At 32.5% G+C, this 15203-nt stretch overlaps 1 protein-coding gene across 3 annotated transcripts in view; it reads left to right on the forward strand.

Annotated features, from left to right (window-relative positions):
* The first annotated feature begins 564 nt into the window (after positions 1 to 564).
* Positions 565 to 15203, forward strand: part of PIK3C2G (phosphatidylinositol-4-phosphate 3-kinase catalytic subunit type 2 gamma) — a 272726-nt gene continuing 258087 nt past the window's right edge. For 2 of the 3 annotated variants that reach the window (XM_033116158.1, XM_033116160.1), the window contains exons 1-3: positions 565 to 654; positions 8880 to 8939; positions 13209 to 13967. In XM_033116158.1, the coding sequence (XP_032972049.1) occupies positions 13290 to 13967 (678 nt within the window). In that variant the 5' untranslated portion in view covers positions 565 to 654; positions 8880 to 8939; positions 13209 to 13289. The remainder of the gene's footprint in view (positions 655 to 8879; positions 8940 to 13208; positions 13968 to 15203) is intronic. The other variant, XM_033116161.1, reaches the window with a different exon arrangement.

Below are 15203 nucleotides of genomic sequence, written 5' to 3' on the forward strand. Positions count from 1 at the left end.
ACCTTGTAAGCATTCTTTTTTTTCTGTTTCTTTCAAATATGATTAGATAATAAAAATTATTTTTAAATTGAAATGTACTATGACTCTCAAGCTTGAGCAAACAAAAAACTGAGATTATTTTAAGGTAGAAAAATAAATGTGAACATATTAAATCCTAACGAAGTAAATAACTTGATAGTCAAACTCACAGAATGGCTAAAGTAGCCTGTCCAAAGGATGCACCTCTTCTTCTATGAACTGAAATCACTGTTTTCACTGTTCTGAACCACTCTCACATTCAAATGCATGATAATATGAGCAAAGTTACTTTGAGGAGAAATAGGCTCACCTTACCTATTTTTTTCAAAAATATGTTTTTTTGGATATTGATGTTCAGTATGCTTTGGCACAACTTCTGTTTTGCACAGAAAAGTTAATTCATTGTTAAGTTTTTGGCTTAAATCCTGTACTTATTATGTAAACTCCCTTTTCCATACAACCCTCCAGTGTTTGACGAAAACGTGATTGCCAAACACGCCAAACCTGCCAAACAGGAATAAAGGTTACAGTGGAAGCATGTTACCTTGAAATAGAAGTGTTTTAGCTTGTATGAGCATTTTTCACTCTTGAAAAGAAATGAGATCGTGTTTCATTTCAGGAAGATCTATGCTTCAGGTAAGAGACTGAAACAAATAAACTTCCTATACTTAACCAAATACAAAAGAGAATATTTGAATTCAAATGTATTGTTCAGGCAAAGTAGCTCTTTAATTATACGGTGAAACTTAAATAATAGATGGATTTAAACTCTAAGTTTATAAATATTCTCCAGAAGGCAGCTCTTTGCTGAAGAACTGATTATGCCATGATTATTCCTTCTTTCTTTCCCTCTTTCTTTGTCTCTCTCTTCCTCTGTCTCTCTTCTCCTCGCCCCCGCATGGCAGACCCCATAGTTATGTTGCTAGGATATCCTTTTTATCATCTCCTAACTGCTCACTTTCCTGTTCATCAGTCTTGTGCCAATCTCAGTCATGTCTGCTGGTAGATTTTTTCCTTTGCGCACATTTTCTTCAGTGTCTTGACGCTAATGCCGGTAGTCTATAGACTGCATGCGGATGATGTCTCCAAAAGGAAATTCTTATTAAATGAAGGGTGGATATTCTTGCATATGGGCTTCAAACTGATTAGAGTTTCCGCTGGCGAAAGCAGCTGTTTTCATCCTGTTGTGTCACTCCATTCCACACTGGGCTCCTCCTGTCCTGTCTGTTTACTTTTGTATCTGCAGCTCACAGAAAGTCAATGGAAAACCAGTATGTGTCCCAATTGTCCCCTTACTTTCTTATCTGGTAAACAATTAAATGTCTCATACTTGGGAATGAAGATAAAAGATATACTCCACTTTCAAAAAAAATCATAATGTATAACTTGTGTATAGTGTTAAACGTTTTAAATGCATTATTTAATGTAATATTGGATATCAAGTAACAGACTCAGACAGGTTAAAGAACCCATCGCCTATGTTATGAATAAGGTTTTCTTATTCCAATTGTGGGGAGGGCGGGGGAAGGTGCTCTTTCCCTGACCTGCTACTTGCACTCTATACATGTCTACCTTCCATCTGAAGCATGTAGAAAGCAAGTTTGTGAACTAAGTATAAGGAATACTACTGTAATCCAGCTGGCACAAAAAAAAAAAAAAAAAAAGGTGGGAGAGAAAGCCGGAGAGAGCATTTCATCCAGCTATTGTTTTCTAGGGTCAGGTTAAGTAGATGAGTTAACTTATTCATTGAATGAACAAGATCATATGCGGGCAATGTGAGCCTCCAGGCTATGATTTCACTTTTTTTTCTCTCAGAGGTGGGATTGTTTCATCATGAGGAAGCCCTCTTAAAGTAAGCAAAAAGCAGAGTACAATTCTCTTGGAGCTTATAAAGAAAAAAATGATACACTAGTCATTGCCTATCTATAAAGGTATTTTTAACTAAATTATTACTTTGTTTACAAATTTATGGTCTGATGAAATGACATAGATAATCATAGCAAAAACGAATTGTTATAATTTTTTAGGCACAAAGCTATTTTTACCATTATCAACTACTAGCAATAGTTCTTTTATGACACAATTTGTCCGTTTTTAAGTTATTATTCTGATTTATTTTTCTGTTGGATGGAATATTTTCAAGAATTATTTTCAGCTACAGAATAAGGGTGATGTGTATCTCTGAACTTCTAATTTACACAAAAATGTTTTTATTTTCTTAATTTGTATTTCTAAATATTTTTCTAAATTTATTGTGATTTTCTTTTTTCTTGTGTTATTTAAAAATGTTTCTGAGATTGAAACATGTGAGTCCTTTTCTAAATTATCTTCTTTTTACTGATATATAACTACATTGAAATCAGACAGAATAGTCTGTAATACTGACTTTGAATTATGTTAAAAGTCACCTAACAAATGGTCCAACTTCCATAAGCAATACATGTCCTTGAAAAAAATGTGTAATTTCCATTCATTGAGCGTAACATTCTATATATGTTCATTACGTCAAACTTGTTTTTTTTTCAAATCTACATGCCTAATTATATTGTTGTCTAATTGATTTATAAATCATGATATTTCCCTGAAATCCTTCGATTATGAAGGTCAGTTTCTCAGTAGTACTATATGTTGTGATACAATTTTAAAGAAATTCGTTTTAGTACATATCTGAGATACCCACCTGGTGAATTGAATCTTCTATAAAGTGCTTCTCTTCACCTCCAGTAATGTTTTGCTGGTTGGCCTCTTTTGTCTGTTTTTAATATAACTACACCTATTTGCTATTATTGTTGCTGTTACTACTTGTTGGGGATATCTTTTTCCATCCTTTCAATTTTAAGCAATTTTTATCCTTGCATATCTGGTATGTCTCCAGCAAACCCAATTAGCTTTTCTTTCTTTTATAATACAACAATATAGAGATTTCATATGATATATTCAGACCATTTACATTTATGTGCTTATGATATACACCTTTTCATTTCTACCATTTTAGAAAATGTTTATAATTGTACCGTTTTCTATGTTTTTCCTACTGTTGGACCTTCTTTCAAGTTGATTGAGGGCTGTTGTGAGGTTTTTTAATCCATTTTCTTTTCTCTTTCTACTGGTAGAAAGATACATCCTCTATTATTTTAGTAGTTACATCTAGAAATTTAACATGCATTTTTGAAATCTAAAGTTATCTGTATCTGTACTTCTTTCTAGACAATAAAAGTAACTTTTAAAATTTGGATCACCCAACACCAACTTTCATAGCCTTGTGATTTAGCATTAAATTGTATCTAATTTACTTTGATCTCCAAATTAGGAAATATTACTGCTTATGCAATCAATATTAGCTTAGAATTATCCACATATTCACTATAAACTTTGCTCACCATTCCTTCATGAAAACATGCTTTCATGTTTTGTTCTACTTTCGCAGTTTTGCTGAACATTGGTTTATGTTCCTCATCTGATTTTTTTTCCCAATCATGTTGATTTCCTCTTTTATTGTGATATTTCTGCTTAGGTCCCATTCTGATTGACTGCTGCCTTATAATTGTGCACCTTTGAATAGGAGTTATTCTTTCTGATACAGCTACTTCTTAGAAGACTATATATGAGGAAAACCAAGAAAATTATCTGTGTGATCAGACAGCTTGGATTCAGATTTATTGTTTTCCAACACTCTCATCAGCATTCTACCTTTCCGGTAAACATCTTCTTAGATACAAAGACATACCTAGCTCATAGTGAAGGCCAGAAGGTCAGGGTCAGATGGGCCACGACAAAGCATGTGTTTGTCTTCACCTGATTGAAATCAGTGTTACCATTTTTTTTCTCCTCTATATTTGAGATTAATAGCCTGCTCTCTAAAAGCTTGCTTACTCAGAAATGCTTTTCCTCAGTTATTTTGAAAACTCACTTTCTTAGGATATTCATAATGATATTCTTCGACCACAGTATTGAAATAATTCGATAAGCCTCATATTGGTTATTTATTTATTGTCTGTGTGCACGCATGTGTGCATCTACATTTTTTGATATACACATGCATAATCATGTATTCAACCTTTATGAAGAAAAAGTTTATTCAGAGAAATTGATGATATGTACATTTTCCTTTAATCTGTACTCTAACCATGTGGGCTCTGGTTAAATCCCCCCAGATGTACTCTATTTTCTAGTTTCTAATGAGTTTTCATTTATCCAAATCTAAGAAACTAAAATGGAATAACTGCATATACTCATACCTAGTTTTAGATTATCTGAATACATTATTACATACAGTTATGTACACATATGGGTACACACACACACAAACACACATCCATAGCAAAAAAAGCTGTCTGGAGGTTTTTAGTCTGTGTCAAAAGTATGGTAATTTTACATAAGAATACCATATCTTCTTCAGTGCAATTCACCATTAATAGCCACCCCCTACTATTACTATAGCACATTATTTTCACTTGGTTGGAGTCACACAATTGATGAAGAATGGAAAAGTCTCTTTTTCTAACATGTATATAACATTCACAATTACTTGCCTGTATCATCTTTAAGACTTTCAGCACCATAAAAAGAAGATCATGACTGTGACATTCATGGTCATATCTCCTAGCATGTCTAGCATGGTGACTGGCACAGAATAGGTGTTCATTAAACTTTTATTTTATGAATAAGAGAACATAAACTTTAACTGTCCCAAACAGCAGAACTCACACAACCCAGGTAATTTTTTTTTCTGATGTTTGAGCCAGAGAACAGGGTAGAGGCCTTTCATATGACTTACCTTAGTTTTCTCTGTTATTAGGTTGGTGCAAAAGTAATTGCGGTTTAAAAGGTTAAAAATAATTGCAAAAATAGCAATTACTTTTGCACCAACCTAATACTAAGTGGTCACATATTTGGGTTTTTTTGGTGGCAAAATAGTCCATTTTAGTAAATTTTCATTTCACTATTTGCATTCATTTTCATGAATTTTTATCAATTTCCAATGACTTTGCCAACTAAATATCTTTGTTATTTCAAATTATTTTTAAGCCTCTACTTGAGTTACCAAAACATTTTCTATTATAAAGGTAACAAGAGAATAATGCATATACTACTTCTTAAAAATCAAAGAACCATAAGTAGTGTCTAAAATAAAAATCAAGGCTAAAAACCTTCCTTCTAAATATTTGGAAAGTACAGAACTTGGTTTGTTAATCTTTATACAGACAACACCATATAATTAATTTTTCACCTCATTCTTTACGTTTGTAAATTACTACCAATCAAGAATTTCTCATAATACTAGTTTTCTAAAAGATTGTATCAAAATCACTAGCATCGAGGTTGGGTACTTGAGTTGATCTTTTAAAATGAAACCTTTTTTTCTGATTACAAGAGTTGATCCTAACTCTTCCAGTTCCTAGATATAGGAACTCCACATCATGCGTATGTACTGTGTGTCTTAATTTCCTCTAAAATAATAATGCCTACTCTAAGGACTGTCAGGAGGCTTAAGTTTTTGAGGAGAGCAAAATAAGGTAAAAATGGAAAGCACTTAGAGTAATTCTTTGCACATTCTAAGCACTCCTTTACTGCCAGTCGGTGTGTGTCTTTCCATCTGAAGTGAGTCCCTCGTAGGCAATACATGCAAGCGTCTTGCTTTCTCATCCATTCAATCCCTCATCTTTTGATTGGAGCATGTAATCCATTTATATGTAAAGTAACTGTTGATAGGTATGTAGTTATTGCCATTTCATTATTCTCATTGTTTACCTGGTGGCTATTTGAACACATTTCTCAGATTTTCAGTTAGAAAGACAGTAAGAACAGATGTAGTCTAATTACTGATCACTAGCAGTCACTTAATTTCTCTAACTTCTAGACTTCATCTATCTTGCTTTTGTTTTCTGTTTGACTACTTTGAGAAAGTAATCATATTTACACATAATTCTGATCAATATATAGTCCTTCTTTGCCAGAAGCGATCAACCTTTGCACTTTCTCAGCACTTTCTTATCTCATATTCCTGCATACAGCAAGCCAAATGCTTAGCCACTATAGACTCTGGATATTTTTCATTAATGTAAATTTTAGTTTTAGAAAGCATGTAGAAAGGGGGATGGTGTAGTGGCTCTGGCTGTCACTGAATAGTGTTGCAATGCAGCAGAGCAACAGTTACTCATTTTTGGGTGGTGGGGAGAGTTGGTCAGCTCCTAGATCTCCCAGTCAGTCAGTACCAGGGAAATGAGTCATCTGTACCGTTTTTCAGGCTGGCAGATCAATCCTTCAAATAATAAAGCAAGTGCCACAAAGTGTTTTCGTTTTGCTCTGTTTTTTGTTTTTGTTTTGCTTTGTTTTTTAGATGACATACTACCACTGAGATGGCATTCTAAAAAAATTCAACAGGACTGATCTGAACCACGCTATTTATTTTATTACCATTATTCTAAGATTAGAGTACTAAATTCATTTACTAAGCTCACAGTTTGACAATTAGCTTTTATTCTTTTAATTTATAAGCTTTTCTGGTTGTGCTAAAGTTTTATGATTTTTGTCTTGTTGTCTATTTTTTCATTCAACCTTTATACATAAATTCACTTACCTATTATACTCTGTTGATTTTTAAATTCATTTCTATTGTTGTAACTCTTATGCAAATGAATCATATGATGAATGCCTTTCAGATATATATTTTAAATAGTAAAAATAAAATATGGTTATTTAAACCATATGTGTTAGTCATAATTTTTAAAGGAATGCCTTGTGGTATATTTCATTGTATGGGCTGGTACAATGCACATATGCTTCGAAGCATTATAACTACCAAAGTATTCAGAGTGTTATTGATTTTCCCTATACTTGGCTTTTAAAAATATTCTAGGATCTCTACATCATATTCAAATTAAATGCACCATAACAGTAACTTTGTCAAAGATTTGGTTGAAATTTAGATTTCTTGAGATCTTCTATCCTGTGCTAATAATGTCAATACTACACATAATTAAGTCGGTATTTCTACATATCTGTGATATTTTGAATATTTAATTCACCTATAAGTTTAAATGTATTCAGTAAACATGGACATGCGTCTAGTAGAACAGCGATGGGTACGATGTGGCATTCCCGCCTCCTCTCCCCTCTCCTGCATCCATGCGCATGGTGGTAATGGCGCATTATCATCCCAAGCCACACAATTCTCAAACCAAGTCCTGAGAATCCATTGCCATGTAATGAAATTTCATTTACGGATAAAACTATTTACCACTTCAGTTTCAGATCCGTGTTAGAGTTCTCCCCAAGAATAAACTCTTACTGACTAGTTTCTGCTACTTTTACTCTCACATATTTACAAAAAATAAGGGTAACCTTTTGTATGTATAAAAATTTTGCTAAGTTATGTTAGTATTTAACAATGAAGCTTAAACTAGATAGATATAAATATGACAATAAACATCTTTTTATATTTGGTTAAAATTGCATAGAATAAAAGAGTGATCTCATATTCTAAAAATATAACTTTGCTGGAGTTGTTTACCAGAAACATAGTAACATGTGTTACTAACATATTATTTAAAATAAATATTTGTTTAAAAATATTTAAATTAAACAGATAACTTTAAGAACTAAAGCTGAATTGACTTAATCCAGTTTTGTTCTCCTCAAAGTAAGAAGAGGGACAGAAATCCCAACTTGTATAATGTATAGTGGGAAGTAGTTTTTCCAGCTGGTATTTAATTTATGCAAGATAGTTAATGTATGTGTTGTTGATTTCTTTAGCCCTCTTCACTTCCTTTGCCTAAAGAGAAATGGGGCTTTCCCCAGAACTCTGCTCCTTTGCATCTCTCCCATGGAAGCTATTCATTCTCCCATGCCCCGCATACCAAGGACAGGAGGCAAGACCAACATTCTTATAGATTGCCACTGTCTAACAAATCATCCTTTTTCAACACAACTTTAAACTCCACTCTTCAGGTCCCATGACATCTTGCTCTACGACCTATGTCCCTTTTATTTACTGACATTCACTGACCTAGTTCCTCCACATCCATTAAGGATTCTTGTTCCTAGCTGCACCTGGTTCAATATCTTCATTTTACATTGTAACTCCTGGCCTCCCAGAGAACTTCACCACCACTCCATCCTGCATGTTCTAAATAAAGTCATTTCTTCCTTTTAGGAATAGAACATTCATGTTTTCTATGGTCTCGTGGAAACACAATAAGGGACTACATTTCCCAGCCTTCCTGTGGTTATATATTCAGACCAATGACTGTGAGCGGGATGATGTGTACAAATTACATATATATAATATATTTATTCTATATGACATATATATATTATATTCTATATGCCATATATAATATATGATATATATGGCATATAGACTATTATATATATTCTATTATTATATTATTATATATATTCTATATGACATAGAATATATATAATACATACATATATAATTATATATATATAATGTGGTCTCTTCTGTATTCATACAACAAACTGAGCTGAGAAAGGTCATATTTATGTCTAGCTAAAATACGAGTTTCTGTGTGCATATGCAGGATATATTCAATTAGCTCAGCAGATGAAGAGGGATGGGAATTTCAGATCATCCTGCCAACTCAGAGTCTTCTCAGGAAGCAAGTTAGTTTCCATGGATATATAGACTTTCCCTCCACCTTACGGAAAATACAAATGGTGTAGCTTGATTAAACTTTGACATATCTTATGTTGGCACAGTATCTCCCATGAAATGTATTTGTATTTTAAAAACTGGTAAATTTTCAATGCCTACAATTTGTTATCTGAAATAAAAATCATTTTTCTTCAATGTCATAATTGATTATTTTCACCCTCTTCTCATCTTTCCCCTGTAGGTATACCTATCAGCAATCTAGTCACAACTTTTTGGATCAAGAACAGACATTTTCAGAAAGGTTCTTTTTACTCTTCATTCTTTTATAAAATAAATATCTTTGTTCCCATTCTGAACACTGGAGCTATTTGGATGATATTAGCACCTTTGTATATTTAGAAAATTGAAGCAGAAACACTTGCCACAAGTACAGCATAAATATACAGTTATTTAAGCTTACTTCAGAAGATGAGAAATTTTTAATAAAATCCTATTAAATCAAAACCACAACCTTCTTGCATAAAATTATTTCAATATTCTGACAAGGTACTCTGGATGTGGCGGATAGAAAGGCATTCTTACATTTTTTAATACTCTGAGTGAAAAGAATCTATTAGGTTAAAAAAATGAAATAAAATGCATTTCTTTGTATACTTAGAAAATTGAAGCAGCTGGGATGGGGGGGTGCTCTTTTTATGATAGGTACCTAAATTTTCTCTATGCTTTCTCTTTGAGGCCAGATGAGTAATTAGCGTTCAGTAAAAACTGATCTCTTGAAAGTTGAACTGAATAGAAAACTATAAGCAACTGTAGTACACTAAGTCATCATTACTAACATCTTTTAAATATCCTGTTAGTAGTTAGACGTACTTACCAACAAAAAAAAGATGACTATTTTCATGTGGCCTTCTACACTTCTGCTAGTCCTTGATTTTCCAATTGATTTTGGAAGCAGTTTTCAGTTTGTATATTGTATTGATTTTATATTGCTACTATAACAACTGATCACAAACTTAGTGACTTAAAACAACACAAAGTTGTTGTACAATTCTGTAGGTCAGAAACACAACAGGAGTCTCATGCTAAAATCACAGTGTTGTAAGAGCTGTATCTCTGTAGGCTTCTAGGGGAACATCTGTTTCCTTGCCCTTTGCAGCTTCTATTGGCTACTTGAACTCCTTGGCTCATGGCCCCCTTTTTCCATCTTTAAAGCCACCAAAAGTTGAGTCCTCAAATCACATCACTGACCTCTTTCTTCTGCCCGCTCTTCCATTGTAAGAATCTTTGTGATCATACTGAGCCCACTCAATGTCCTTATTTTAAAATTGGCTGATTAGAAAACTTAATTCCATCTGCAATTTTGAATCCCTCTTTGCTATGTAGCCTAACATATTCACAAATTCCAGGGATTAAAAAATGAGAATTATGGTGGTGACATTATTCTGCCTACCACAAGTATTTCCTATAGTTCTACAGTCTTATTGAAATCAGGAAACGATAGCCACGCCTTCTCAATTATGTCATAAACTGCTGCTAATCTGTATGTACAGTTCTGCCTCAAAGTCAAGTTATATGACTTTTAATTATTTATGCACTACTTCATAATGCAGAATGTAAATATTTGACAGCTGGCAATAAATAACGATTCTGTGTATTTATAAACTAAGAAATACTCTAGTTTCTAGATCATGATAATAAAGAGTAGATTTAAAATTATTAGAAATTTCTTAAAATCATCAAATTTAATATTGAAAAAAACGGATCTGGAAGAAGTGTTGTTTTTATTACATTTTCAGTATGAATAAGTATTTCTCATTCTCCTTTATCTCATGATAATGAGATTTTTCAGACAGGCCTTGAACCCATTTCAGTTTTAGTGCTGCCAGAAATGCTTGAAAAAAATGCTGTTACTAATAAAAATGTAAAAGTTTTCAATTCTTTTCAGTAGAGATAGTTTAGTTAATGCCATGCCTCAGTGCCTTAATTTAGGCATACTCCAGATGTCATATTATAATGTGTATAGCATTATCACCCATATGCCTCTCTTTAATCCCTACTTAAAACAAATCTGTGAACACAAACTCTGAGACCTTGGGTAAATTGATTCACCTTGTTGTGCTTCAGTTTCATTTGTTAAATGGCAATAATAATATCACAGGTTGAGATGAGAAATAAATGGTAATACATGCAAATATAAACTTGTATGTAGAGCAGTAGCACAGAGTAGGTGCTCAAAAAATTTTATGTATCATCATCATTATTAACAACAACAAGGCACAGCCTAAGGGAATCTTTAATTTCAGCATCAGATCACTGGAGACCTTATTTAAAGACCTCCTTTAATGGCTCTACAAAATTAAAAAAATAGTTTTTAAAAACTCAGTCAGGTCTTTTGAAAACACCAAAAACTGTAAAAGACACTTTTAGATCATTACATTTACTATACTTAAATTAACACAGAGAAGGCTAGGGGAAAGAAGACTGGAGTGGAACATTAACTCTGGTTGTCAAAGTCACACCTGCCGACAAATTCTGAGTTTTATGACAGAGACGAATGAAGAAGTAAAATCTGCTTAGAGAAATGTAGCCTTCACTGAGATTTAAAAAATAGCAATTCCTGGAAAAGGGATTCTGGCTAGACAATGTATCTATTTGGGCCATGAATTAAAATAGTTTGGAATCATAGTTTATAGATCAATTTTATAGTTAAGACTTCATTCTATACATTTTTTACTTATATCTCAAAAAATCTTTTCCACATCTATCAGTTCAATTTCTTGAGTGAAGTATTAGGTTTGTGCAAAAGTAATTGAGGTTTTTGCAATTATTTTTAACCTTTTAGACCGCAATTACTTTTGTACCAACCTAATAGTCTTAATTCATTTGTTTATTAGGTGGTTATAAATTCTAAGTGAATCTTAAGTGCCAATATAATAAAAATCAAATGCCATTGCAAAACAGATTAATAACCATATTTGATAGTTAACCATTATCATAATTATCCTTTAATATTTTTGTCTTTCACAGACACACATAATTGTTAAGAAAATTAATAAATCCATAAAAGTGACACAAATACTTTTCAATTTTATTTTCTTTCACTCAATTATAATTTTTAAAATGTATTAAATCATTGTTCAACAAATACAAATGAGCAACTACTCTGATTGAAGAAAACTACTAGGTACTGAGTTGTGAGTGAGAAAGACAAGGTCTAATGATCTGATAGGAAATAGAAATATTACATATGTTACACTATAGATGTTAGTTATGCAGAGACAGTAGGAAACCACTGAAAAGCTATTTGCAGGGGAGATAATTGGTTAATTTTTAAGAATATATCACTATAATGTAACAAAATGGATTATAGGACACAAGAACAGATTGCAGAAAACATAGAAGCAGTTTCAGAAACAATGCAACACTGCAGGTAATAAAATGAAAACTTTACCTTAGGATTATGGCATTGGTAGCCAGAGGAAGGAAGAAAGATTTCTTATAGGAACTGGTGGTTTATTGGATATAGAAGAATAAAGGAGAAGGAAGATTCAAAGATGAAACCTTGGTTTCTGGTCTAAAAAATTAAATAGACAGTTGGGCCATTTTCTGTCACAGAGAATACTAGAATAGGAGCATGTTGTTGGGTGAATTATGATTTAATTTTTGGACTTTATGTTGAAAGTAAAAATAATTTAAGAGGAGATACTGAGTAATAAGAACCATCTAGGTTAGAGCCATTGACATACAGATGATTTTTTAAACCACAAGAGATATAAAATACCTTACAAGAAGTGGATAATTGACAAGAAGCTCTGACAAGAATCAAGTAGAAAATGAATACTAGGCAAAGAAGTCTTTGAAAAAAAGCAAACAAAGAAGAACTCAGACAGTACAGTACAAACAGCTGACATAGAAATGCAAAGAACTTTAAGAGTGTGATGAATGGAACCAAATGTTGCGGAGACTGATAAATGTCAGTTGAATTCACTGACATGAAGCTCACTGATTAACTTAATGAAAGTCATTTTGGAGAAGTGATGAAAAAGGTTTGCAATTTTTAAAAAAGTATGGGGGAGAAGAAAGGATCTAACCAACCTACAAGATGATTGGTTATGGAGGGCAGAAAAAGTTAAGACTATGTCTAGAGATGGAGTAACTGCTGATAAAGAAGAGACTTTTTAGCTAATAAAAAAGATTTCACCATGCTAGCATGCTTATAGATGACTGAATACAGAGGAAAATAGTGATAATATAAGCAAGTGGATCTCCAGCAAGACAAGGAGTCCAAAGTGGAATATTGACTGTGGATTGATTCATGAAGCTCCTATCATAACTGAAGTGGATTTATTTTTCTATCACAGGAGTTTCATGAATACCTGAAGTCAATATTTTCCCACGGACTTTAATGTTGTGAGTTTTGATGGAGTTTTATATTACTTAAGGAATTATTTCATCTGCCAAGGAGAAACTTTAAACAAGTGTTTTTGTTTATTCATCATATTCCTTTCTTGCAAGCTCTTTTATTTCTAATTAATCAAAGAATATTTTTTTCCTTTTATGCTTTTTCTAGGGAAATTCCTATACTCTGTTTTAATATTATCAACGAGATATTTGGAGTAGAGTCAACCCTCTCAGTCACATAAAATAAAGAATGGCATATTGTTGGAAAACAGATGTAAATCCCAGTGAATCACATGAAGAACAGCATGAGCACCAAGAATTACACTCAGCAAATCAACCTCTTTTTGCTAGCCAAGTCAGTCTGGGTTTTGATCATCTAGTAGATGAGATCAGTAATAAAATCCCACTCTATCAGAGTGAAATTGAAGAAAACACCATTTCTGTGCCCAGTCCACCAAAGTGGAACTCAAAAAAGCATTCATTAGATGAAACACAGAGAATATCCTTGAACAAAATCTCTTCTAAAAGCTCAGAACTCTCCTGTCACCAAGTTAAGGAAACATCAGTAATTGGTTTTAGGCATTCTGTACTACCAAATCCTCAGAACATGAATAAAGAAAGCTCTTGGGGAAACCCCATAGGAAAATGCCATGGTGCTGATGATTACAGATTCAATATTTTAGTTCCATCACCCACTAGTTTGGATAAAATTAATTCACAAATAGAATTACAAAATGAACATCATAAATATCCTATGGGATTTGAAAACAGCATTCATTCTACATATCCATCCTTCTCAACTGACTTCATGCCAAGAGAAGAGAATAAAAGGAGTGGAACTATGAACATTGTGGAAACCTCTACAATGCTTTTTGAATGTTCTTTTCTACCCACAATAAGGGAAAGTACGTGGCCAAAGAACATAGAGGTATGTTTCTTATATGTTGACCTGAAATTATGAATCCGAAAGAATAATGTAATAGTATGCTGGATTAATTTGGTAACGAGGGTAATGAACCTTAAATAGGAAAATGTATTAATATTATTTTTTAAAGAAATATTTATTATTTATATATTCTGTGTTCCTGAATTAATGATTTCTTCTGAAGAAAGGGAAATAAAAGTTTTCTAATATTTTTAAAGTTCCAGTTTCATCAAATCTAAATATAATGTTGTAGTATATACATTTTATTAGATAAAAATATCACAGTGTCATATAAAATACAGTATCATATAAAATATATAAAAATATCACAGATGATAGTATTTTCTATTCTTATTGTGTTATTATGGACACTCAGAAACACAAACATTTCATTACATTTATATTTTGAGTCAAACTATCATGAGCTAAAACTTTAGATTATTATTGGTAGGAAAGTATCCTTTTATTCAGAAGCTCCTAAATTATACTGTTGGCAGACAACTTCTATAAGGATCATTCCAAAAGTAGGCAATTAAGTAATCATTGTGCAATTCATCCTAATGGTTTCATTAGTGGTTTCCAATCATTTTAATAACTATAGAGTTTCTTGTACAATATTTGAACATTTCTGTTCTTATGCTGAGTCTAGACACAAGTGAAACAGGAAGTAAACAGTAAAAAGAAGATATATAATTGCAACTGTAATTTACAACATGAGGCAAAGGGATTCTTCATTTACTCAACAACTATTTATCATATTCTTAAAATATACATGATATACTAGGCATAATGAATGCAAAGAAGAAAATACATGGTACCTGATTTTAGGATTAGCATATTACTCAAATTAACCTGCAAACAAATAAAGGTAACACAGCAAAATAGCAGATAAGATGAGTTCATAGAAAAAACAACTGATTCTGTCTGAGACACTTGCAGAGGAGGTAGAACCTCAATTAATCTGAATTGAAAGTCAATGAATTTTAGGAATATCTACTTTAGATTATGACAGTGTAACAAGTACTAAGCTTTCCCTCACCACTGAAAACAATTATGAAGTTAGACAAAATTATATGAAGCAACTGATTTTAGCCATTGAACAACAGGCAGCATAGGACATCGGTCCTTGAGAGAAGGGAAATGCCAAAATGTTGAATGATCAAATACTTGGAAAAAGGCAGGCAAGGAGAAATAGAAGAACAAAACAAAATAGTAGAAACAAATATCAATATGGTAGTC

The sequence above is a fragment of the Rhinolophus ferrumequinum genome, chromosome 10 (assembly GCF_004115265.2).
Source record: "Rhinolophus ferrumequinum isolate MPI-CBG mRhiFer1 chromosome 10, mRhiFer1_v1.p, whole genome shotgun sequence".
In the NCBI taxonomy this organism is placed as follows: Eukaryota; Metazoa; Chordata; class Mammalia; order Chiroptera; family Rhinolophidae; genus Rhinolophus; species Rhinolophus ferrumequinum.